We start from the raw sequence: 22805 nt of genomic DNA, 5'->3' as shown, positions 1-22805 counted from the left end.
CACGCATGAAAACGAGGGCGCAGCCATGACAGTGTTGATCACGTGGTTTGAAAAAAAAACTTTATTTGTCCAACAACGGTTACAAGAGGTTTCTCTCCCGCAGCGCGAGGTGGGAGAGAAAAAAAACTATTCATGTGAAGTGAACCAGGCGCGTGCTGTCTCTAGATTCATAGTGATCATATTCATACAATCAGTTATTGATACATTCCAGAGAAAGTTATACTTTCACACATTCACTCAGTGTTTGAGCTGACAGGACTTATTAAGAACACATTCTTATAAGGCACCTTTAATAAAAAGGTTTATACATTGTAAGCAATGACTAAATTCATTCATTCATCATTGTTTTGCGCACATCTAAATCCGAGAGCCGAAATGATTTGATTAAATGCAAAAGAAAGGCTCGATAATATTCATTCTTTATTACAGGTCTCACCTTAGACAGGCGTACGGAACAGAACGCCACACGCTTTAAGATGCATACAAACAGCCATTTAAAAGCCGTAATAAACAACCCAGTCATGACTAGTTCTTGGTAGGGTCAATCACCCTGCCCATGAACAGCAGACAGTTCGTGGCTTCATGGTATATGAAGAAGAAAAACGGCCTGTTGACAAAGAAGGTAGTGGGTAAGGAATACGCAGTGATGCCAGTCGTTGTGGCAGCTGCTGCGATGGTTCCCGTCTCGTCCACTTTGATCACAGCCTTGTGCAGCACCTGTGATTTTACAGTAGAGATTGAGTACAAATGTAACAGAGGCTGGGATATGCAAGTATGCTGTTACAGCATTGAGGAGTGGAAAACTAACCTCTGACACGGTGAGGCCTTTGTCCTTACTCAGCTTTGTCAAATTGGCTGAATTACTGAAGATACTGGCCATGCCCATATCTGGCAGAAAGGTTTGCAGGGAATACGACTCCTCCATCTTGAATTTGGGTAACTTGACGTCCAGCTTGCTGTGAACATAAAGATACGGCCCTCAATGTTGCGTAGACTCACTTGTCATCTGTTGCTGTAGGTGTTTGATAGTCTGTATTTGTTTGTTGATGAAGTGCTTTTTGCAAAACCTTTCTTGAGAAAATGTCACAAAGTGCTGAATGACTCAAAAGACGATGAGTGTTTCTGGTCAGTGCAAAACATTTTCCACGTAATTACTTTCTACGCACTTACATTTTTTGCAGATTTTTGATCCAGCTGAGGAACTTCTTCGCAGTGATCGCATCGTCAATCACAATGTCCATGCCTTTGTTTGGGAGCAGGATCAGCATGGAAACACCTTCCCGATACGGTAGCTTCAACACTCTGGCACCGAGAGCAACGTCTTCCATGGAGTAGAACTTATCCGCTAAAAACATCATGGGTACTTGCACAATGTTATAGCTGTTAATGTAGAACGGCTCATTTTCAGTATTATTGGGGTTGAAAGGCTTCTGCCAGGATCCTGCAGAGGAAATGAGTCCTTTAGTTTAAGTGTGACGCGAAAGGTCGAAGGTCGAAACACAAATGGGTGTCAAAGCACGGCTAATAACAACCGCAGGGTGGTTCAACTTACCCTGGAAGAAGATTGTGTTGATTAACATGAGTTCTGTCAGTGCATCCAGGGTGGACATCATCTCCGTCACTTTGTCCTCAGTCTTGTTCTTGATATACTCATTGATGAAGCGGATGCTCCCTTCTTTGTCCGCAAAATCGACACTTTTGATTTCGGCTTCGAAAAACGTCTTGATTTGATCTTTAAATACTTCCTCCACCACAAACTGCTGGTCCGTAAAGAGGGCCATGCCCTGGTCCAGCTTCAGCGATCCATTCCGTGTGATGTTCTCATGAAGGAGCTGAAAGAGTGCTGGGATGAGTTCAGGCTGGTCAGCGCGCTCCAGCTGCTCCAGGTTGAGTCCCTGCAGTAGTTCCTTGTGCGTGACGCCACCAGAAGCCATTAAAAGAGCGGCAAAGCTGGTGGAGACGCTCAGAGGTGAGAGAAAGATATTGTTGTCATGATAGCTGGATATTTTTCTGTACAGGTTCATGGCAAAGTCCATATTTTTGAAGGAAAGATCTGAGATGGTGGTGCTCGGAATGTGCGCTTGGTGGACAGGAGCGAGGAAGCCCATGCAGGCTACGACTAAAATAAATCCCATCCTCATTTTGTGTACCACCATATTTTGAGGTTTGGTTCCTGAAACAGACATGTAGATGTCAAAATTAAAAAAAAAAAAATAGCACAATTGAACAGTGACACAGATAAATATCCCATCTGCTGAAAATCATGAAACAGATTTGATCCCATAAATAACTTTTGTTTCATTTCTATTACCATCAAAAGCACTTAAATTAATTCAGTTTTTAATCGCAATAGATTGTTCTGACTAAATATTATTTTCCACGATTGACTAACTATCATACGTACCCATTCAGCTAGTGGGAGTCTACTTCTGAGAGCTCCATCTATTATTTGGGGAAACAAAGTGCAAGTGTACCCTGAGCGTTACACATTAACCGCGACACACATGTTGCTCCAAATGACGTCACGCGTTGTTTTTGGAACATTCAGGGTCTATTTTTCACAAGAACGGTCAATAATTGCATATTAACATTGCGGTACAAAAAAAACAGACAAACTTCAGGAGGAGTGAATGTCACTTTAATCCAAGAACTAATACATTAAATGAAAGAACGTGCAATGGTAACATGGAATATAAGAGAAATGATGAGTTCTTATTGTGAGAATGAAGTGAGTGAAAATAATGCGAAGATAAAAACAACAACAACAACAACCCAACAACCAACATTGTATACCCTCTCACAAGTGCATTTTAAATAGACAAAGCCTAACAGATCCAAAGAAAACACTATGACAGTTTCTTGGACGTCATCCAGCACAAGAAGCAAAACTTTGCGTGACATCCAATACTTTTTTGCGGAGGCGTCAAGATATATCCATGCTGAACATGTCATTGGTTCCGGAAAAAAAACCGTAATAACTGTAAACAAACTCAACAGTTTTAATGCTGTGATGTGATCAACGATGTGTGTTGCAACATGATAGTGTTTTGTTTTTTTATGAAATTAAAAACACCCAAGAGAGAAAACAAAAAAAAAAGAGTCTTCAAAGCGATGTTCTGTTCCGTCTTTGGATTTTAAATGACACAAATAATGAGGTTGAATAACCGTTCGCTCTCACTATTTGACCGTCATTTAGGAAGATCATCGATCCCACTGACGGCTTTCATAGCGTTAAGCCAAGGCAACCTCAGTAGAAACCAATGCATCTGCACAGCTAACGTGTAGAACGTTGTTCAAAGTGTTTTCAGAATACGGGATCAGTCAAATCAGTGCAATTAAAAAAAACAAACGTATTTCAGGGTTTGTGGAGGTACGTCAAAGAGAGAATGATCATTTGAACAATCTGTTCTTGATGAATACTGATGAGAGAAACAACAGGTGAAGTCTGTTTTTTTTTTGGTTTTAAGTGATTTTACTGTGCTGAAAAAAGGAACTATGTATTTATTTATCAGCTGCAGTATCATGCCGTTTACAGATCGCTTCTTTGTTCCCCATTACATGTTAACTTATTCTGGACAAGACGTGAAAAATATGCATCAGTCAAAAGCATCTCAACCAATAGCTCTACAGAGTTCTGTTGTTTCAGAAATGGACAGGACACCCTTAATATTGTGTGCGTTAATAAGTGTTTGTGAGCGGTGTGATCTTACATTTCATTATGTCTACTTATACACTTAAAAAAAGGTGAGAACGAAACATCAAAAATATGTTATTGTCTAAATACCTTGGAAGGTCACTCTCAGACGTCCTTCAGTACAATGATTGGTGAAGTCAGGCGCTAACGACCCACACGTCTTTAGTGCTGCTGGCTAAAAGAATAGTTCAATACGAGAAACGATTCCAAAACTACACTGGTGCTCTGGTGGGGCGTGCGCTGGAATCACATCTAAATGTCCAACAGACGCAAGTCCAATGGAAAGGTAGGGGGCTCTGTCGCTATCTGTGGTCCTAACATTGGTCTCTCGTGGCCTTTCAGCGAACAACCATCTCAGCGTCATCACCCCAAAACAAGTAAACACACCCTGATGCTGAAGATTCATTTTCCATCTCTTGCAGAGAAAAAAAACGAGAATAAAAAACAGTTTACGATAGAAATAGAAGGCGACATGGTACAAAGGCAATTGCAAACTTGGATTAACTGCATCATGAGCTCTGTGGTCACCCTTGTTCCCAGCGTCAGTGTCTCACCGAGTTAGGTCGGACTAACTGATGCCTTCTCTTTGTCGTTGTTCTCTTCTCTACAGCCTGTCAGCGAACTAATCAGGGGAAACGGGTCAGCCTTCTGACTCTCCTTACGTTCGCATGTGCAAAAAGGTTAGAGGAAGGAGCAAAGCTAGCCCCGTATTGGGTTGCCAATCCTGGCAGGTGGTAAACAACATAGGCAAACCTTGCACACCTTCTTCACTGGCTGGGCTTTTGTTGTTGGTCCTCTTCAGAGCCAGTGTTCACTGATCCTTAAAGAGGGGAGAGGCTTCATGATCAAATTCATTATAATAACCTGCACTGTATGAATGTGTAGATATACATATATATATTAAAACTACTTACCTGAGCCACCTGATGGTTTTGTGTCTGGTTGTTGAGGAATGTTCGGCTGAGCTTGTTGCTGCTGCCTGAGGAGTCAACAGTGAGGGTTTCATTCATTCATTCATTTTCCGTTCACTCAAAAGGAGGTTGACACAATATCATGAATACTTCCAATATAAATGAATTACAACAGTAAAAATGATGGCCTAAAAAAAATAAAATAAACAGGTGTTGATAGAAGCTGGTTAAATCTACCGATCGAAATAGGCTTGTCTCCTCTTCCGCAGCTCCTCGGCTGTGAGAGCCTCATTCTGGCCGGATCGTTGTCCTCCTGCAGCACTGCCTGCTGCCTGGCTCCCTGATTTCACATTTCCCAATTCAGACTCTGAGGACTTGTTGCTCATCACTGCACCTATAATAATAATAATAATAATAATAATAATAATAATAATAATAATAATAATAATAATAATAATGTGACCCAGGGGCAAAATGTGCTAAAATAAGACCGAATTCATTGATATGATCAATGGAAAAGGCCTAATTAATAGTGCAATATATATATATAGAATTGTGAGTTTATAACATCAACTGTTTTGCTGATTTGCAATTCATCTGGACTCATCATTTTACCTTGCATGCTAAGCTGTATGGCCCTGCGAAGATCAGCTTCTTCATCTTCCACATCTATGTCCTGTCTGCTGAGTGCCAGGGCTTTCTTCAGCTCTTCATCTTCATCAACAACCTCATCCTCCACACCGAAGACCACCTCTGACTGGCTCAGAGCTGCAGACCTACTGCTCACAGTACAAGACGTAATCAGTTGCAGCAGGTAAGCAGAGAAACATTAACATTAACTAAGATACTTCTCCATATCGTGCTCTCTGCACATTCAGTACATACCCCGCACTTGTCTGGGCTTCATCCTCTCCGATAAGCCTCGGTCGCTGCTGCTGCTGCACCCTCATGATCCCAAGAATCTGCTCTGCTTCACACTCTGGGAGGTTTCCTCGGATCACAAATATGGAATAACCTGCACAGGGCAACACTGTTAGACCGGTTTCTGCTTTGCAACAACTAAACATCGTGGAACAAAAGTCAAATCGTACGATACCTTCTTGTTGTAACTGTGCAAGGAAAAGTGCTAGATAGGTGTCGGATATCAACTCCGGTCCAGTCAACAGTGAATTCAGATTAAACCACTGCAATGACAATACAAGTATTTTTAGTCATTTAAAGTTGTGTTGACATTGTTTATTGTTCGTTTGCCAGTGCCTCATACCTGTTGTCCAAGTTTCCGTATAGTAAACCAGTGCTCCTTGTAGTTGCAAATAAAGGCTTTCTCGTTTCTGAAACACAAAAGCAGGAAGAGCCGTCACCTTCAACTTAAACTGTAAAGTAGTAATGGGATTACAGATCAAGATAATACACAATAAAGTCTTTTACATTGAATTAATCATCAGGCTCTGGTACTCCCGGCTGTTGAAGAGGATCAACTCCAAACCCCACACTCTCAGTGCATTGCTAATTACCTAGAGGATGACAGAAAAGGGTATTTCATATCACCAACTTATAATGGTTATTCATCTGTTATTAACAACAATAATAAGTGAATCTCTCACTTGTATTGAAAAGAAGCCGCTGTCATCCATGTTGCCAGATGGTTGCTAGAATCACATTCACAGAACATGAACGTTAGAGACCGTCTGAATACACAGACAATAACTAGGCTGCTGCACTAGCATTCATATGTCTCCTCACCTGTAAGAAGGTCCTATACTCCTCACTGGCCATGCCTCCTTCAGCCATCCTCATTCTTTCCTCTTCATCGAGCTGATGAGCAATGGAGGACAGATCCACAGGAGTGAAGTACTCACCTTGCAGGAGGTTGTTGAGACAGTGTTGGGCGCAGAGAGAGCCCTCTTGCTGAAAAAAAAAGAAAAAAAGGTTCAGACATTGATAAGACACCAACGCGAATGACTATTCTAACACGACAGCACGATGACGTAGTTTTCTTAACAACTTAGTTAGCCTTAAGGACATGGAAATAGCTGACGTAAGTACTAAAATGGAGTTGGTATGTCCCCAACAGTTATACACTGGTAGAGCTACATACAGCTAGCTAACGCACACAGCACAGTTAATAACGTTGCTCGTGTATAAAGACCAGATAGGTCGTTCGTTTAACTAATGTGACAGAAATAACATGGTCGCGGCTGTTGGGAAGCTTTCCGCGTCGTTACAACAAGCTTGAAACTTTTTCATGATCTCTGACTAGCAGGTGCAGTTAGCATCTTAGCTGCCTGGACAACAATACTGACAAACAACACCACACGTCTCTCAACACCGGGCAGATAGCGCCGGTAAACACGTCGCCGCTAGAAGACCCACGGCTTTCCGAAAGAAACACGACGAGTTACTTGGGGCTTCATGTTTTAATTTCAACGTTTTAACTTACTTTCTCATGAAATATGGACTCCATATTCAAGCTTTCTGTCAAACAGTCAACTCTGACCCCCCGCTCCGCTACATTCATCACCACGGAAAGAAAGGACAGCGCCCTCTAGCGGCCTGGAGCCCACACGCCCACCGTCATCATCATAACGCCAACTGATTTATACATTTAAATCAACGACGTCATTGAAGTCACTGTCTGTGTGAGCAACGTAACTGTCAACCAGCGTCACTGTGTCGCTTCATAGAGACACTGATCCACTAAGTGTCTTTATTAATTAAAACATGTGTCCGTAACATAGCAACATTTGACTAAAAATACATAGATTGACTCGAAACGTAACCTAGTAATTGTCAAATGATGTATTAATTAAAGACTACCACCAGGGGGCGAGTGTGTGAAATTTGTGTTTACAAAAATGTTTGTTTTGACCGCAGGCATATTATTAATAGAAGACAAAAACGTTCATTTAAAAACATGAACAAGTCTCCTATTTGACCTATAAACTGAAATAGGAGAGCGCTCGTGAGTGCTTAACGACACCTACATATTTCTGTATTCTATACAGTATCCTGATGGTCAAATAACGTCGCAAAAAAGGCTTCGATTACAAGTGGAACAGTTACCTAGTGACACCCTCCTCCTTTACGGCAAATGGAATATGGCGGAGGGTGAGAAATCCCCAGACGGACTGGAGCTCAGCAAGGTATGATTTTCACACAGCTAACACGCCTCTCAGTGGTTATTGAGAATCGGGGCCATAACGCAGCAGTTTAATGTTCTTATGTTAACAAGTAGTCTGATCCGCCGGGCCTTTAGAGGGCATCTACTTCCCAGGCTAGCATCCGCGGTTAGCTCCTGTGCTAGCTGCCTAAACGTTTAAAATGTCCCTGCAGAGGCTGCAGTATTTGGTGGCCGTCAACAGTGAGTGTCTTTAGCTGGTTTAGTTGTCAGTACTTGTTAGGAGTTCTCAACACAGTCGGGGAAAGTATGCCACGGAGGTGTTTGTCCGCGGCGTCTTAATCGCCAATCTGTGCTATTCTGATTGTCGCTTTGTCCACAGCGCTTCAGCATGACTTCTTCATGAGTTTGGACATTTTGAACACCATTGTTGGCCGTTTTAACCACCTCAAAACTCCAGCAACGTGTTGTCAATCATGAGCTTATCGTCCAACGCGTTGTTGAAGCTTGACAGTGAAATGTGTTATTACATCAACGTGAGATATTTACTGTATGACACTTGTCTTGTCTCGTAGAACCAGCGTTATTAAAACCTGAATATGTTTTGATATTAAATGTAACTCTAGCCTCCAGGTATAATGTGCATATGCGACCACAGCTATTATCTGCCCGTATTAATGCTGTTAAAAAAAAAACATATAGTGTTTCACCCAACCGGTTCAACTTTAGGGTGGACACTTCATGCAGCGCTCATTCACACTTCCTAATTTAGGCCTAAACACAATGAATTATCAAAGATCACCCCTCCAGACATTTATTCAATGTTTTATTAATGGCGTCCGAAGTTCCTCTCTTTCTGACTTGTGCTCCACCATATGCTGTATACTTATAGTACATCTATATATGGTACCAATATTAGTTATTCTTGCTGCATAGGTTTGACAATTCCACCAGTAAACACTGCCCTGTGTACATGGTGCTTTTCGTCCAGCTGCCAGCCGGTACAGTAAATGTGGAAGTGAGCTTCAGTAATTTGGCAGACGTCAGGAGGGAAATAGGGGGACTAATTCCTGAATGATGACTTCAGTTATTCAGAAGTTGTTAAGAAATCCGTTGGTAATTTTCTCTCTTACCTAATTGTTGAGGCCAGGCTGTTTGTGGTGCACGTTTCTTCACTACAGATGTCTGAAGACAAAACTAATTAAAAGCTCTGCTTAGTGGGAGCATCAGCAGCCATTCAAATAACATATTTCTGCCTTATTTTTTTATTGCAAAAGTTTTCATCTTTCTAATCTTTCTCAATTCTCCTGAAACAAAGATTTGAAGTCTTAATTGCTTATTTAAAGGTGATTCTTTGCTGAAGTTAACATGCATCTCTGTGACTTATTACGTGTGGTTATGAATCACTGGGTGGAGACAGATGTGAGTCACTGCAAAAATGGTCATTCCCCTTCTCGGTTATCTGGCAGGAATGGCTGGAGGCTGCAGACAGCAGGGCGGAGCTGTTCCGCTACCTGAAGGAGCAGGTGCCGCAGATCTTCTGCCTGAAGAAGGAGTCCAGCCCTCAGGAGGAAGAGGAGCTCATGCAGAGCCGACTCTTCCACCCTCTGGAGTGCTTCCTGTTCGGAGAGGATCCTCAGGAGGGTTTGGAGAAGCTCAAGCAGGGCAGCACCTCCTCCCAGCTCTGTGGACGCGTCTTCAAAGAGGGAGAGACGGTCTACTCCTGCAGGTCCGAATAGATCCTCTGATCTTAATAATAATAATAGTTATGATAAAATACTAGATATCTGTGCTGCAGAGATGCCCTGACCTACACATCATGTTCTACAGACTTAAAGAACACTTTCCTTTTGTCACGTAATACATTTTATTGTCATTGCAGGGATTGTGCAATAGATCCCACTTGTGTCCTGTGCATGGACTGCTTCCAGGACAGCGTGCACAAAGGTCATCGTTACAAGGTTGGTGTCAATATAACCTTCATGTTTTTTTGGGGGGGATTTTGATGACTCGCAGTCAGCTTCTTCCTCCTCTTGATAATTGTGAATAATAGAAAATCAGTCCTCCATTAGATTTATGTTCTGAGATTTCTAAATGGACTCACTGGTTGCTGTGATTCCCTCCTGTGCACAGTGTGCTCTGATGTCAACTTGATTACTCTTCTCTATGTCCTTTAAGCGTTAGGAAAAGGACACAACAGACCCATTAAAATCTACCATTAACTCATTCATTATTGGCCTTATTTTTGTCCTCTCATGTTCAAACTCCCACAACTTCAAGAACTTAATTGTGTGTGTGTGTGTGTGTGTGTGTGTGTGTGTGTGTGTGTGTGTGTGTGTATATATACATTACTCTGACCATATGTACATTGTTTTCCCAGATGCACGCGTCATCAGGCGGGGGCTTCTGTGATTGTGGGGACATAGAAGCCTGGAAGATCGGCCCCTGTTGCTCCAAACATGACCCTGGGGCAGCCACTGCTATGGTAACGGTGAGTTACATAATAGAGTTGAAAGAGGGACGGGGGGGGCGGACGGACTTGTCCCATTCTGTGTCAGTGAACCCCAGAATGCTTATTTTCCCATCTTAGTCCTGGATGCTGCTCTCTTGGCTGTGGGTTTGGATCCGGACGCGAGAAAGAAAAGCACTTTGTTGACGTGTAGCAGCTGAGAACACTTATAACGAGCTTCAGAGATTCGGGAGACTGGTTGAAAACAGCCTTTCCACAATTTCTTATATCCTGCCGAACTGTGCAGCGTTCCGTTTACAGCGACTGAACTGCAGCTGGACACATGGTGATTGATTGCGCTGCTCTAGCAGTTGTTTGTCAGGCCTTTCTTTGCTGATCAGCGTTTGGGCTTTCCTCTGATAAGATCCTGCTCGGGGGGGATTTGAGCAGATGCACAGCTCGACGGCTCGGCGCCATTTTCCGTAAACAGCAGGTGTTCCTGTTAACAGAGCCGTCGCTGGCACCGGCCTGGATTGCCGCTTTGTGTTTTCTACACCAGACCTGAACCTGTACTTCACAAGCAGTGGCGCATCAGAGGACCATGAACGCGTGAAAGCCCACCACGCTGTTTCAGACTTCTTCTTCTTGGTCCGGTTGCGGTAGATTCCAGGGCTTGTTCTCACACAGCGGTGTGACGTAGAGGCTGGTGTAGCTACACAGACACAGTGTATGTTTGGTTTGTGTGTTAAATGTCAGACACTTGTATGAAATACTTAGCTGCTATGTGGAATGTTTGCTCTCAGGGGATTTGATGTATACACTTCACAGGGTCAGCTGCCTGTCGAGCTCTTAGTCGGGAACACATTTAGTCCACTTCTCGTCATGTTGTAGAGTTAGTGCTGCTGACACAGGAAGTAGGCAATTAGTAAAGGTTATTGCAACAAATTTCAGAAAAGTTGATTATTTAATCTTGGAACACTTTCATCACTATAGGATCAGGACAGGTTCAATGTTTACGTCATTTACAAATTCGGGTTCACTAAATGATAGTTTCTGTAAAGCTGAAGACCTTCCAGAATGTTCCTCATGGAGCTAAGAGACCTCCTTAGAGTTCTAGTTGCATGCTCAAAAAGTCCCGTGCAATTTTATTTTATTTTTTTTTTGTCTCATTTTGCACAGGATGAGTGTGTGTTGGAGCCGGACATATACAGCCGCGCTGAGAGGCTGTTCCGGATACTGCTGCACTACGCCACCGACTTCTTGGTGTGGGAGGAGAACCTGGAGCTGTCGGCGGACCTCCAGCCCCGGTACGGCCCGTCGAATCGCACGCATGTACATAACTCCATATGCAAAGCGCAGCATTTTAACTTTGACGGTGTATTCGTCTCTCCGCGCAGGACAAAAGACAACGCATACTACTGCGTGCTGTACAATGATGAGCACCACTCGTACGACCATGTGATCTACACCCTGCAGCGGTCCGTTAACTGTGATCAGGCTGAAGCGCAGACGCACACGGCACTTATTGACAAAGAGGTATTTCACGGCTGTGTTTGCTCGGAGCGTTTCCTTTACAACACTGTCACGATTTGAATTCCATAATTGCAGTCATCATATCCATTGCAGGTTATGGCCGTTTTGTAATTTTTGTGGACTGTTGCACAGGGTCGGCGGGCCGTAAAGAGAGGGACCCTTCGTTCCTGTCAGCAAGCAAGAGATCTCATCAGGGTAAACGGCAGAAACCGAGACATTTAGAATAACGTTTCGTCTTAAATCTGGAATTGTCAAGTGAGCTCTGAATCTAAACCCTTCACTGCTGTGTTGCAGTCCAACTCGGAGCACATTTCCCTGCAGCCGCTACGCGTGGAGATCCTCCACGCAGCAGTCATGGCTCATCAAACGTTCGTTCTGCGCCTCGGCCCCTGGTTCCAAAAGATCATCAGTTACTCAGGTGCCGCCGCCGTCGTCTCCGTACTTGCACCACACAGACGTAGCTTTATTTCTTGATTGTGCACCTTCCATGTGTGCCATTGTTTAGAAAACATGTCATGTGACTGGGAACCTATATATATATGTGTGTGTGTGTGTGTGTGTGTTGTGCAGTGGGCTTCAGACAGGCCTTCTGTCAGGTGGCACTAGAGGCCAACGCAGACGGAGACCGGCCGTGCCTCATCAGCAGACTCATGCTGCACGACGGCAGGATGTACAAAGGCACGTTACAACCTCGGCTTGATTCTCAGTCCACGCTTCATTCCAACTTGACTCCAAATGACACTAACATGAAGGTGTTTTTCTGATTTTCCTCAAGGAGCTCGCAAGATAGTCCATGAACTGATTTTCTGTAGCATGCTAATGGAGACCGAGTTCAAGAGGCTTTTTGCGATTGAGTTTACAAAGGTAAAAAAAAAGGAGGGAATGTATTACATTTTATGCAGTTCTTTCACCTACGTAAACTAATACATGCTCCATCTTTGTGTTTTCAGTACTATACGCAGCTGCAAAAGGACTTCATTGTCGATGACCACGAGAGGAGCATATCCATCACTGCTCTGTCCGTTCAGATATTCACCGTACCCACGCTGGTGAGGGCTGCTTGTCGGTAGAGCTGCGTATATATGTCGGCGCCTTAACGTCTCGTCTATGCCCTCACGTTCCTCTTCTGTTCCTCTTCTAGGCCAGACAACTCATCGAAGAGGGCAACGTCATTAAAGTGATCGTCGGGACGGTCATGGAATTGCTGCGTGAACATCTGGATAACAACAATCGCTTCTTCTTCCTTGGCTACAACTCCGACAAGTTCTCACGCATCCAGATCATCTTCCACGACCTCAGGTCAATAAACTGGCAACAACTTTAATTAACTCTTTTTTTTATTTACTTTATCTAAGATGTAACTTGTGTCTCTCAGGTATATTCTGATCAGTAAACCCTCGATATGGACCGAAGAGCTGCGGAGAGAGTTCTTAGAGGGATTCAAAGTCTTTCTTGGGCTTCTCAAATGCATGCAGGTAATCATGTTCTCAACCCTGATTTAGCTCTTGGGTAGTGTGCAATACCAGGGCCATTACATCAGCTCATGGTGACTCGACAAACCAGATATTGAATCCATCCTGACCTTTTTATTTCCACTTTCACTTCTTCTATTAGGGTATGGAGGAAGTGAAGCGCCAGTTCGGTCAACACATTGCGGTAGAGCCAGAATGGGAGGCTGGCTTTTCTCTTCAGATCCAGCTTCGCCACATTCTTGCTATGTTTCAAGACTGGTGTTCCTCTGATGTGAGTTGTCCGTCAAAACAAAAGAGTTCTCCCACAAACAGAAGGAGGACAACTATAAACCCCCCCCCCCCCCCTTTACCCTCCGTTCACTGTGGTCTATTATTGCTGGTTTGCCCCTTCAGGACGAGATCTTGCTGCTTGCGTTTGAAGAGTGCCACAAAGTCCTGATGCAGTGCAGTAACCAGCCCTTCCACAGGGAGGCCACTAACTACTACATGTCAAAGCACGTCCTCCACGTTCGGCCCTACAAAGTGTCTCAAGAGCCAGTCAGCATACATCTGCCCATCTCCAGGCTACTGGCTGGTAGGAGAGCTCAGACTTGAGGCGCTTAGTGATTTATTTGGTGTTTTTCTGTTGCTGCGTGAACTTACCACTCTGTGCGTTGCGATCCGCAGGTTTGTATGTACTCCTGTGCAGAACGGGGGCAGTTGAACGTCTGGATGATCCTGTAAGCGACATGAAAACTCTTATTTCCTAAGCTTTAAGTGTTCAGTGTGTCTCACCTTCCACTGCAGGCATTACACAGTTGTGTTTCGCTCTCTGTCTGCTGCAGGAGCGCTTTGACCACACCTTCCTGGCAGAGCATCCTCTGCGCTGTGTGGTTCTGGCTGCGCAGGTCTCGGCTGAAATGTGGCGGAGAAACGGGATTTCGTTGGTCAGCCAGGTACACCGCATTATTTGGCTGTTGGAGGCTTTGTTTTTCTTCTGTATGCTCTCTGTTCTGTTAACAAATGACAAGTAAATTAATCGTTTTTTTTTCCCCCCACATGGTCAGGTCTACTACTATCAGGATGTGAAATGCAGGGACGAGATGTACGATAAGGACATTCTCATGCTCCAGGTCGGTGGCAGTCAGACGTAGAGAAAGTCTTGAGATTTGTTAATATACACACAATGTGGTGATATATGGCTCTCCATACAAATATTGTTTACAGATAGCTGCTTCCAAAATGGACCCCAACCACTTCCTCATGCTGGTCTTGTTGAGATTTGAGCTCTTTGATTATTTTAAAGGAAGTACAAACAAAGACCAGGCAAGTAACACCCCAGGAATCATTCAGAATAAAAAGAGTTGTTGTGTCGTATAAATGATCTACTTACTGATGAAATGCAACACAAATCTGCAGGATGAACTGATTCAGTGGAACCGCCTGACAGAAGAGATGCTCTACCTCCTTATCGTCGTCATTGGTACAGAGTCACGTTCTGCTAATCAAAGTTGGTTTGAAGAGGAACCGGACCGCAGCGTCTGACTACTGTTGTGTTTCCAGGTGAGCGCTACGTCCCCGGGATCAGTCAGGTGACCAAAGAGGATGTGACCATGAGGGAGGTGATCCACCTGCTGTGCATTGAACCCATGGCTCACAGTAGCCTGGTCAAGGGTCTGCCGGAGAACGTAAGCGACACGCGGCCTAAATTAACGAGTTAATGAGGGAATGATCATTTGGAGAAACGAGTTCAAAATGTTTTTTTCCTTCTGTAGGAGAGCCATGAAACAGGCCTGGAGACTGTTATTACCAAAGTTGCCACCTTCAAGTATGTAAATACCGTGAAAAGAGCTTTTGAGTTTTATCTTGATAATCTTTTCAGAGTGAATTTAATCTGTTTTATTCTACTTTTTCTGTTTTTAGAAAACCGGGAGTTTCAGGGCACGGCTTGTACGGAGTCAAAAAAGAGCGTCTGGTGGAATTCAACCCTTTCTTCTACCATTATTCAAGATCACAGCATAGCAAGGTAATGCAATGTTAATTCCGTTAACGTGACACATTTGTGTTCCTCATTTCATTCTCACGTTTTTTGTACTCTTTTTGCAGGCAGAAGAGTCTCAGAAGAAGAGGAGGACTCACGAAGGCCATGATAAAGGTGATCAACGTCTCTGTGTAGCTCCAGGATGTACCGATCCGTACGTCCCAGCTGCTGCTGCTGAATCCACTGACATTCCCCCTGGTTCTTTATTCCACTCTCAGCTCTGCGTCCTCCGGTGCCCCCCGCCTTCTGCCCAGCTTTCTCCAGCATAGTGCGTCTGCTCAGCTGTGACATCATCGTCCACATCCTGAGACACACCCTGCAGAGAGCTGCAGAGGACCGGGCCACTCACTGGACAGAAGCCATGATCCAGAGGGTAGACGTTACATCTACTTTGACTTTACAGAGTCTACCTTTGCTCCGCCTTTTGCCCTTTCACTACTCGAACCCCTCGCAGTAACAAAGTGCATGCGTTTACCACACAGGCCCTGCACCTGATGGGTCAGGCGTTGCTGGAAGAGAAAACGCAGCTGGAGGAGAGCACTATGGAGGAAGTGGCCTTTGATTTCAGCCTGAAGGCCCGCAGTGAGTGAAGCCGTGACTGTTTTGTGTACAGCTTACTGACTATTTCTCATAATGTTGTTCGTTTTTGTGGATTTTGGGACATAAATGTCTCTTCTGTTCTTCCAGGAATTGGTTCAGAACAAGGCAAGTCCGTCTTCCTCCTGTTGTCCAAGATTAAGACGGTTCCTTCCCTGGAGGCTCAAAAGGACATGGTTAAATGGGTTCTACAGGTAGACTGCTCAAATACTCAATGTTCATCACATCACAGTTCACATCATTTATGGAGACTGAGTTCAGTTTAAACCCACTGGGCTTATTTAAAGCCTCCACCTATACATTATTAAAATATCACATTATTATAGAGAACACAAAAGTAATTTACATAAGATATGACTATGAAGTATTTGAACAATATGTGATGTCTTACAATAACAATACATTATTAACAACAACAAAGGAAAGAAAGTGCGTTTGTGTGCGTGTGAGAGTGATACATTTATTTTCCAGTTACCGACTCCATCTTATGTGAATGTTTTTCTGCTAGATGTTTGAGATTGTCAAGTGCCTTAGAGAGAAGTCCAGTCCAACAGCCTCCATGAGTGTGGATACAAGCAAGCCAGAAGAGGTAAAAGAGCGATGAACGATGCGTAAAAACCTGATAACTAGAGAGCCTCATGTCATTGTCTCAAAAAGTAAATCCATTTACAAAAGTGTCAAATCTACAGTTGTTCAAACTAAAAGGCACCTTGCAGCGCTCACAACCTCCCTGCCGTGCGTTACAGCATCCCACTGACGACTCATCGTTCATTCGGTTTCCTTAAAGCATCAGATGTTTGTCGATACAGCTGTCCGTCATGAAATGATAAGAAATAACAGCTTAATTGCGTTGTGTATCTTCTCGGTATTGAGAGGTTTTAGGGTCTGACTTGTTGTTCTTCCAGAGTGCTCAGGACAAAGAGAAAGCTGAGCGCAAAAGGAAGGCAGAGGCAGCCAAACTCCACCGGCAGAAGATTATGGCCCAGATGTCTAAAATGCAGAAAAACTTCATCGAGTCAAACAAGATGCTGTATGACAACATGCCAGAGAGCGGGACTCAGGGAGAGCCTGTTGCAGCTACTGAGAGGTGACTACCACACATCCCTGGGTGTGTTTAGCTGGCTTGCGATCGAAATCCAAGCCAAATTCATTCGGCTAACTCTAGTTTGGGGTTTATGTTTGTTCTTCCAGCTGTGCCATGGAGCACACGGAGCTGTGTGTCGCCATCGGGCCCCACCGAGGGTCCTCTCCGGCAGAGAGGGAGGTGCTCACCTGCATTCTTTGCCAGGAAGAACAGGAGGTTGCGGCCCAGGCTCCGGCCATGGTGCTGACCGCGTGTGTCCAGAGGTCCACGGTGCTGACTCAGTGCAGGGGGAGGATACCGACCAACAGAGCCGACGGTCGGTCTTCGGTCACTAATCATTCCGTCGCATCGTTAACAACTGTAATTTGATGGTGGGGGTGGGAGGGGGGTGGAAATCAGACTCATCTGAGTCATATGTGCGTTTGTATTTCACCCTTAAAGGGACAGCGACGTCATATCCCCTCTTCATGCCTCCTGAACTGGCAGTTGGAACCCACACCGGCAGCTGTGGACATGTCATGCATGCCACATGTTGGCAAAAGTGAGTTATTACAAGAACACATTTGCTATTATTCTGTCAGTTCTCCCCGCGTGTGTGTGTGTGTGTGTGTGTGTGTGTGTGTGTGTGTGTGTGTGTGTGTGTGTGTGTGTGTGTGTGTGTGTGTGTGTGTGTGGTCCACTTGACAGGTAATTTGCCATTACGGTGTTCTTCTCTGTGTTTTTCAGATACTTTGAGGCCGTTCAGAATATGACCAGGAACCGGCTCCACGTTGAGCTGATCATCGACCTGGAGAACGGAGAGTACTTGTGTCCCCTGTGCAAGTCTCTGTGCAACACCGTTGTCCCTCTCATCCCGTTTGAAAGGTTGATGTTTAACTAGTAAGTCCAGTTCACCGTCTGACTCCATACAGCTAACGGAGCATTCGCTGCATGGAAGTCGGTTTGAATGCGTTTTTCCCCTGTGTACAGTGAAAATGCAGAGATAATTGGACAGCATCTGACCCTGCCTCGCTGGATCCAGATCCTCTCCGCCAGGATTAGAGGACTCAAGTCAGTCACTCAGGAAAATGGTAAGAAGACACACTCGACACACTCGACATGCAATGGTTGCATGTCTTTGGTTGGGTGAACGGCAGAGGCTGCTTTTTTACCGTAAAGCAGCCGCAGAGAGAGATTTATTCAGCAGCACACCACGAGTTACTTTCCATTAAATGCCATTACGCCTGGTTGTTGACATGAGATAAATGCTGATTTTCTTTCTCTCTCTTGTGCAGATTGCAACAGCGAGGGCAGTAGTGTCGATGGCGACGCGGGGCTGTGTGGAGAGGGCCAGACGGACTTCAGATCCATTCTGAGCTACGGAGTACAAGAGCCGTGAGTGGAACCGTCACAGCGCCTCCTTCGCCGCTCCTCAAGTCTCTTATGTTTCCCCATAATGCATCAGTTTTGAATTCTCTGCGGCCGGTTGTTTGTTTTTTTTTTAGGAGGAAGTTCTCCGACAGCGTGGTGGAGATGCTGGTTGTTTGCGCCACCACGGTTCACAGGGTGGGCCTGCAGACGGCACCCAATGAGCTGTGCCCACGCGTGCCCCTCATGGCTTGGAACACATGTGCCTTCACTATTCAGGCCATAGGTACAGTCAGCGTCCGGAGGCTTTGTTGTGTCAATTTACCCCTTGTCATGCTTTTGCGCTTCTCAAAATATGTTCGCATTGTTTTTACAGAAAACATATTGCAGGAAGAGGGAAAGTCACTCTTCGGGTCCTTACAAAACAGACAGGTTGGACCAACATGAAAAGTTAACATAATGCATGTAATGTATAATGGATCAGTTCTTCAAATTCTTCTCTTTTTTTTTTTTTTTTTTAGCTTGCAGGTCTGAAGGCAATTGTTCAGTTTTCAGCAGCTCAGAGAATTAAGAGCTCCCAGGCTGTCATTCAGAGGCACTTTAACGACATGTTGGGGGGTATGTGCTCACTTAGGAATACGTACATGTGTTTATTTGGATATTGTTGTACGGCTTGATGTCCATTTACCTTGTGGTCATGACTGCAAACTTCTCCCGCAGTGCTGCTGCCGGCCATGGGCAGAAAGAACACCCCTTCTCTGCCGGAGGTGGACTTCTTCCATCTTCTGGTAGGTTTCCCCTGAAGGGAACAGTGATGGACTCCAACGCTTCTGGTCCTCATCTCTCAACAAGTCCTGTTGAATATAACTATCGATGATTAATGGTTGTGATGGTTATTGATGTGTGCACTCATGAAACTTGATGATATACTGATAAATATTTCAGATTTTGCCTATTTTGTTGTTGATGGTGTGTGTTCCTGTGTTCCGTCAGGTGGGCTTGGTGTTGTCTGTACCTGCCCTGTATCAGGAGGAGGCCGTGGACTTGCAGCCGTCTGCCGTCAGCTCTGCCTACAACCACCTGCACATCCTTCATCTGGTCACCATGGCTCACGTGCTGCAGGTCCTCCTTTCCTCGACAGGTACAAACCCTACGACGCCGCACCCACCGGGTTCATTGACTGAACTCCTGCAGAAAGAAGCCGTTCAGTGTCGAGGAGGATTAAATCACGGTGTCATTTCTACGTAGATTTCCCTGCAGTGGCCGGAGAGGAGACGGAAGAGTCGAAAGCGGCAGCGGAGCTCTACACTTCAGTGTCGCAACTCACCGAAAGGTACAAGTGTTTCTCGTCGTCCTGTTGTTTATCAGGCGGTATAATCACTCGGGTAGATGTGTACATTTTTTTGTGACAGGAACCTGTTTGTAACGCCCTCTCAGTGGAGGCAAACGTTACTTCTGGTCTTGTTTTCCACGCTGTCTTCTCAGAGACGTCCTCGCCAATGTGAACCGTCTTCAGCTGGTTTTGACTCATTTGTTCTGTGGTTTGCTCATCAGGCCGATTCCAGATGTGTCCGGGCCCTCTCCGTGGCAGAGCGAGTGAAGAGAGGAATTGAACCTTTCCTGCGCTGCGCTGCTCTCTTTTTTAATTGCCTTACAGGAGTGCATCCTCCAGAGGAGCTTTGCAGTACTGCTGGTAGGTCAAGTATTCTATCATTATAACTACACATGATGATTTCACGAATTCAAGATGAACATTTTCGGTTTCTTGCAGTTACCTCACAAGGACAGATGGAGGCGCTATGCAGCTACTTGGCACTGCCCTCCAATGTGTTCCAGCTCTTCCAGGAGCAGAGACACCGTTACTCCGCTGCTGAAAAGGTAAGTGATGAACGTCGAGGCTCGGCCAAAGTGTCTGATCGCTGATCTTTTCCATACTCACCGGTGAGGTGGGCAGTTTTTATGACGGTGCTTCTTCTTCCTTAGGTGGTGTGGGAGTCCAGCTGTAACCAAAGCCCTGAAAGGCAAAATTCAGACCGTCAGGTAGACTTTGGCCTTTTTGTTTTACTTCAGCCCCACTTTTATTTTGCGATAAATCAGCTCCTAATTATTGATCCATATACTCTTTTCCACAGATACCCCAGGAGAAGGAACCGTTTGATTGATCTTCCCGAGGATTACAGCGCTCTCCTCAATCAAGCCAGCCATTTTCAGTAAGCGGGGGGAATTCAAGCTCTTTCAGTGGAGAATCTCCTCGAGATGTTCACGCTCTACTTTCCCCCCCTCAGGTGTCCCAAATCTACAGACGACGACAGGAAGCACCCGACCTTGTGCCTGTTCTGCGGGGCCATGCTGTGCTCCCAGAGCTCCTGCTGTCTCAGCCAGCTGGATGGAGAAGATGTGGGAGCTTGCACTGCCCACGCTGCTACCTGCGGGGCTGGAGTGGGCATGTTCCTCCGGTGGGTGAATTCTAGGCCTTTTTAGAGCATTTTTTTTTTTTTTTTTAACTTTGAATCACATGTTGTCTTGTTTGAAATGCGCTGCGTATAACTGAAGTTTGTTTTCACGTCGACAGGATAAGAGAGTGTGAAATTGTGCTGATGGCCAGTAAGACTCGAGGAAGCACATACCCCGCTCCTTACCTGGACGATTACGGGGAGACTGACCCTCACCTCGGGTAAGAATCGCAGCGTCTCTTCCAGGTGCTGAACTGAAAAAAAAAAAAGAACCTTCTGTCTAGAATTGCAAAATGTAGAGATTGCCTCCTACGGCCACCATATCACACGTTCTATCAAGTCACAGTTTAGTAGCCCTGTCCTACTTTACAAACGTCTCGGAGAGTTTAATGTCCTTCAACAATGATGTCACTGGAAAAACAACCTACTGCTTATTTGACTCATCGCTGCTTCCGTAGTCCTGGCCATGAAGTACATCCTTTTCTCATACTCCTATGTCTTTTTTTGTGACAAACCTTGAATAATTCAGGCCTTCTGTCTTTTTACATTTTTTTTTTTTATATAGAAGAGGCAATCCATTGCACCTTTGCCCCGAGCGCTACAGGAAGCTGAACCAGCTGTGGCAGCAGCATTGCATCCTGGAAGAAATCGCCCGCAGCCTAGAGGTGGTCAACGTAATGTTTGCCTTTGAGTGGCAGATGTTGTGATGATTGCTCCAGCTGTGGTGGACGGGAAGTAAAGAGCACAGCCACAGAGCACAATCTGCTCCAGTGCTCCTTAGGCAGACCCCCCCCCCCCCCCCCCCCCCCCACACACACACACACACACACACACACATATGTATACTCACACACACACACACACACACACACACCAAACCACCCTCCTGCAATCAAAGGAGGCCCGAGCAGCCGATCCCTCCCCCGATGAAACCCCCGCTGGGTTCCAGAGAGGCGGGCCACTCACAAGAGGAAACCAAGTCGCCTTGATTTAATTTGAGTTTCTGCTAGAGTAACGTTAAAGAGGCTCATTCAAATAAAGACAAACATCAGATACACACCAACATGTTTTAGGTATCAGTTTATATATTTCATTTCTCTCAGTGATGCTGTGAATTTGCTGGATTCTCTTTTTGGTTTTATAAATTATGATTTGTCATAAGTTATTATGCTGTTTTTGGAGGTGACGTTCATTTAGAAACATCTCGGTAGAGCTCACACATTTTGGCATTTTTTTTTTTTTTTGCCCGTTTAACTATGTAGACACTCCAAATAACGGAGCCACATCCTGTTACCTCTACTCACATATAGAAGCGTATGTAATGGATAAAACATTTATAGAAGATACATTATTTTCAAAGTTGTATTAAAACAAACTCAATATTCTGAGAAAAGTATACAGTAACCTGCTTCCATGATTTCCTGATATAAATACTTTGTAGCATAAGCAGACATTCTGACGCCATGTTGTTGTCATCTATGGTTATAAGTCCTCACTGCCCTTAAGAATCAGTGGGTGAATTATATGAAACATCTCTGCCGCACTATATAGCATCATGATATGCCCTGTAACTAAAAAAACCTATTAGGCCAAAGTGATTATGAGTATCAGATGTATGTTTATAATGAATAAAATTTATCAAGGGGACCTTTGCTCGACAGATTAGTCATATTTCACCATCTGCTGGTAATCCACTTAACACAAATTCAATTTAAATTTCCCACAAAACAACGTTCAATATTCTATTTAAGAGGGAAATGTACTACATCGTATCTTTTTTTTCCCGGTTATTGCTCCTTTTCGGGAAAGCGTGTGAATATGGAATGTGTTGTTTGACGGTCCTTCATGACTTCCAGGCTATAGAAATAAAGACACTCGCCTCCATACGGACGAACTGCTCCTGTGCCCTGAATCCATCCGAGTACACTAGTGTCTATAATCTCTTATGGGATTAGATTTGTTTCATTATAATGGAATAAAAAAAAAAAAAATCTCCTCGTTGCTCACCCGTACGATAAATTAATAATCTATTTTCCATCAATGTTTCGTCATCCGTCAAGTGAGAGCCCCCGGGTGACGTATAGATGGCAGGATTGTCTCATTTCACAAGTTTGATCCTGGATTTTA

General features: G+C 44.6%; 3 protein-coding genes across 3 annotated transcripts; 1 reads left to right on the top strand and 2 right to left on the bottom strand.

Annotated features, from left to right (window-relative positions):
* Positions 1-43: 43 nt before the first annotated feature.
* LOC137884546 (protein Z-dependent protease inhibitor-like) lies at positions 44-2463 on the bottom strand. Its single transcript, XM_068726374.1, has 5 exons — positions 2405-2463; positions 1553-2173; positions 1171-1441; positions 809-956; positions 44-717 (listed from the first exon to the last, which is right to left on the bottom strand). Exons 1-5 carry the CDS (start codon positions 2406-2408, stop codon positions 526-528), a joined length of 1236 nt encoding a protein of 411 aa, XP_068582475.1. The 5' UTR covers positions 2409-2463; the 3' UTR covers positions 44-525.
* Positions 2464-2616: 153 nt separating this feature from the next.
* atxn3 (ataxin 3) lies at positions 2617-7118 on the bottom strand. The gene is made up of 11 exons (XM_068726458.1): positions 7046-7118; positions 6349-6513; positions 6210-6254; positions 6034-6119; positions 5870-5936; positions 5702-5789; positions 5491-5620; positions 5221-5384; positions 4843-4999; positions 4609-4673; positions 2617-4514 (listed from the first exon to the last, which is right to left on the bottom strand). The coding sequence occupies exons 1-11, from the start codon at positions 7067-7069 to the stop codon at positions 4462-4464; spliced, it is 1044 nt and encodes a 347-aa protein (XP_068582559.1). The 5' UTR covers positions 7070-7118; the 3' UTR covers positions 2617-4461.
* A 551-nt stretch (positions 7119-7669) lies between these two features.
* ubr1 (ubiquitin protein ligase E3 component n-recognin 1) lies at positions 7670-22568 on the top strand. The gene is given in 49 exon segments (XM_068726371.1): positions 7670-7748; positions 9193-9452; positions 9606-9684; positions 10104-10214; positions 11352-11479; positions 11570-11708; positions 11838-11900; positions 12000-12123; positions 12276-12383; positions 12481-12569; positions 12656-12754; positions 12847-13004; positions 13081-13180; positions 13320-13448; positions 13571-13751; positions 13844-13896; positions 14002-14112; positions 14224-14289; positions 14384-14482; positions 14576-14639; positions 14720-14844; positions 14932-14984; positions 15080-15182; positions 15263-15311; positions 15416-15570; positions 15680-15779; positions 15885-15988; positions 16303-16383; positions 16700-16881; positions 16986-17194; positions 17320-17419; positions 17605-17757; positions 17848-17948; positions 18153-18252; positions 18363-18511; positions 18602-18657; positions 18747-18843; positions 18946-19013; positions 19219-19366; positions 19474-19558; positions 19780-19804; positions 19807-19918; positions 19997-20072; positions 20074-20103; positions 20209-20265; positions 20358-20435; positions 20511-20681; positions 20798-20899; positions 21244-22568. Coding segments are annotated over 49 exon segments (5217 nt in total). The 5' UTR covers positions 7670-7703; the 3' UTR covers positions 21386-22568.
* The last annotated feature ends 237 nt before the right edge of the window (positions 22569-22805 follow it).

The sequence above is a fragment of the Cebidichthys violaceus genome, unplaced genomic scaffold (assembly GCF_023349555.1).
Source record: "Cebidichthys violaceus isolate CVI_PGR_0920_01 unplaced genomic scaffold, fCebVio1.0.p SCAF_39, whole genome shotgun sequence".
Lineage (NCBI taxonomy): Eukaryota > Metazoa > Chordata > Actinopteri > Perciformes > Stichaeidae > Cebidichthys > Cebidichthys violaceus.
The sequence above is the reverse complement of the archived record's forward strand: the minus strand, read 5'-3'. Positions and strand labels throughout refer to the sequence as shown.

Excerpts from the sequence above, each read along its gene's own strand:
- LOC137884546 (XM_068726374.1), bottom strand. Across the intron at positions 957-1,170 it reads ATCAAAAATCTGCAAAAAAT|CAAGCTGGACGTCAAGTTAC; the intron begins GTAAGTGCGTAG and ends TTATGTTCACAG. Across the intron at positions 718-808 it reads AAGGCCTCACCGTGTCAGAG|GTGCTGCACAAGGCTGTGAT; the intron begins GTTAGTTTTCCA and ends GTAAAATCACAG.
- atxn3 (XM_068726458.1), bottom strand. The coding sequence starts at position 7,069 with ATGGAGTCCATATTTCATGAGAAA. Across the intron at positions 5,790-5,869 it reads TACGGAAACTTGGACAACAG|TGGTTTAATCTGAATTCACT; the intron begins GTATGAGGCACT and ends TTGTCATTGCAG. Across the intron at positions 4,674-4,842 it reads AGACAAGCCTATTTCGATCG|GCAGCAGCAACAAGCTCAGC; the intron begins GTAGATTTAACC and ends TTGACTCCTCAG.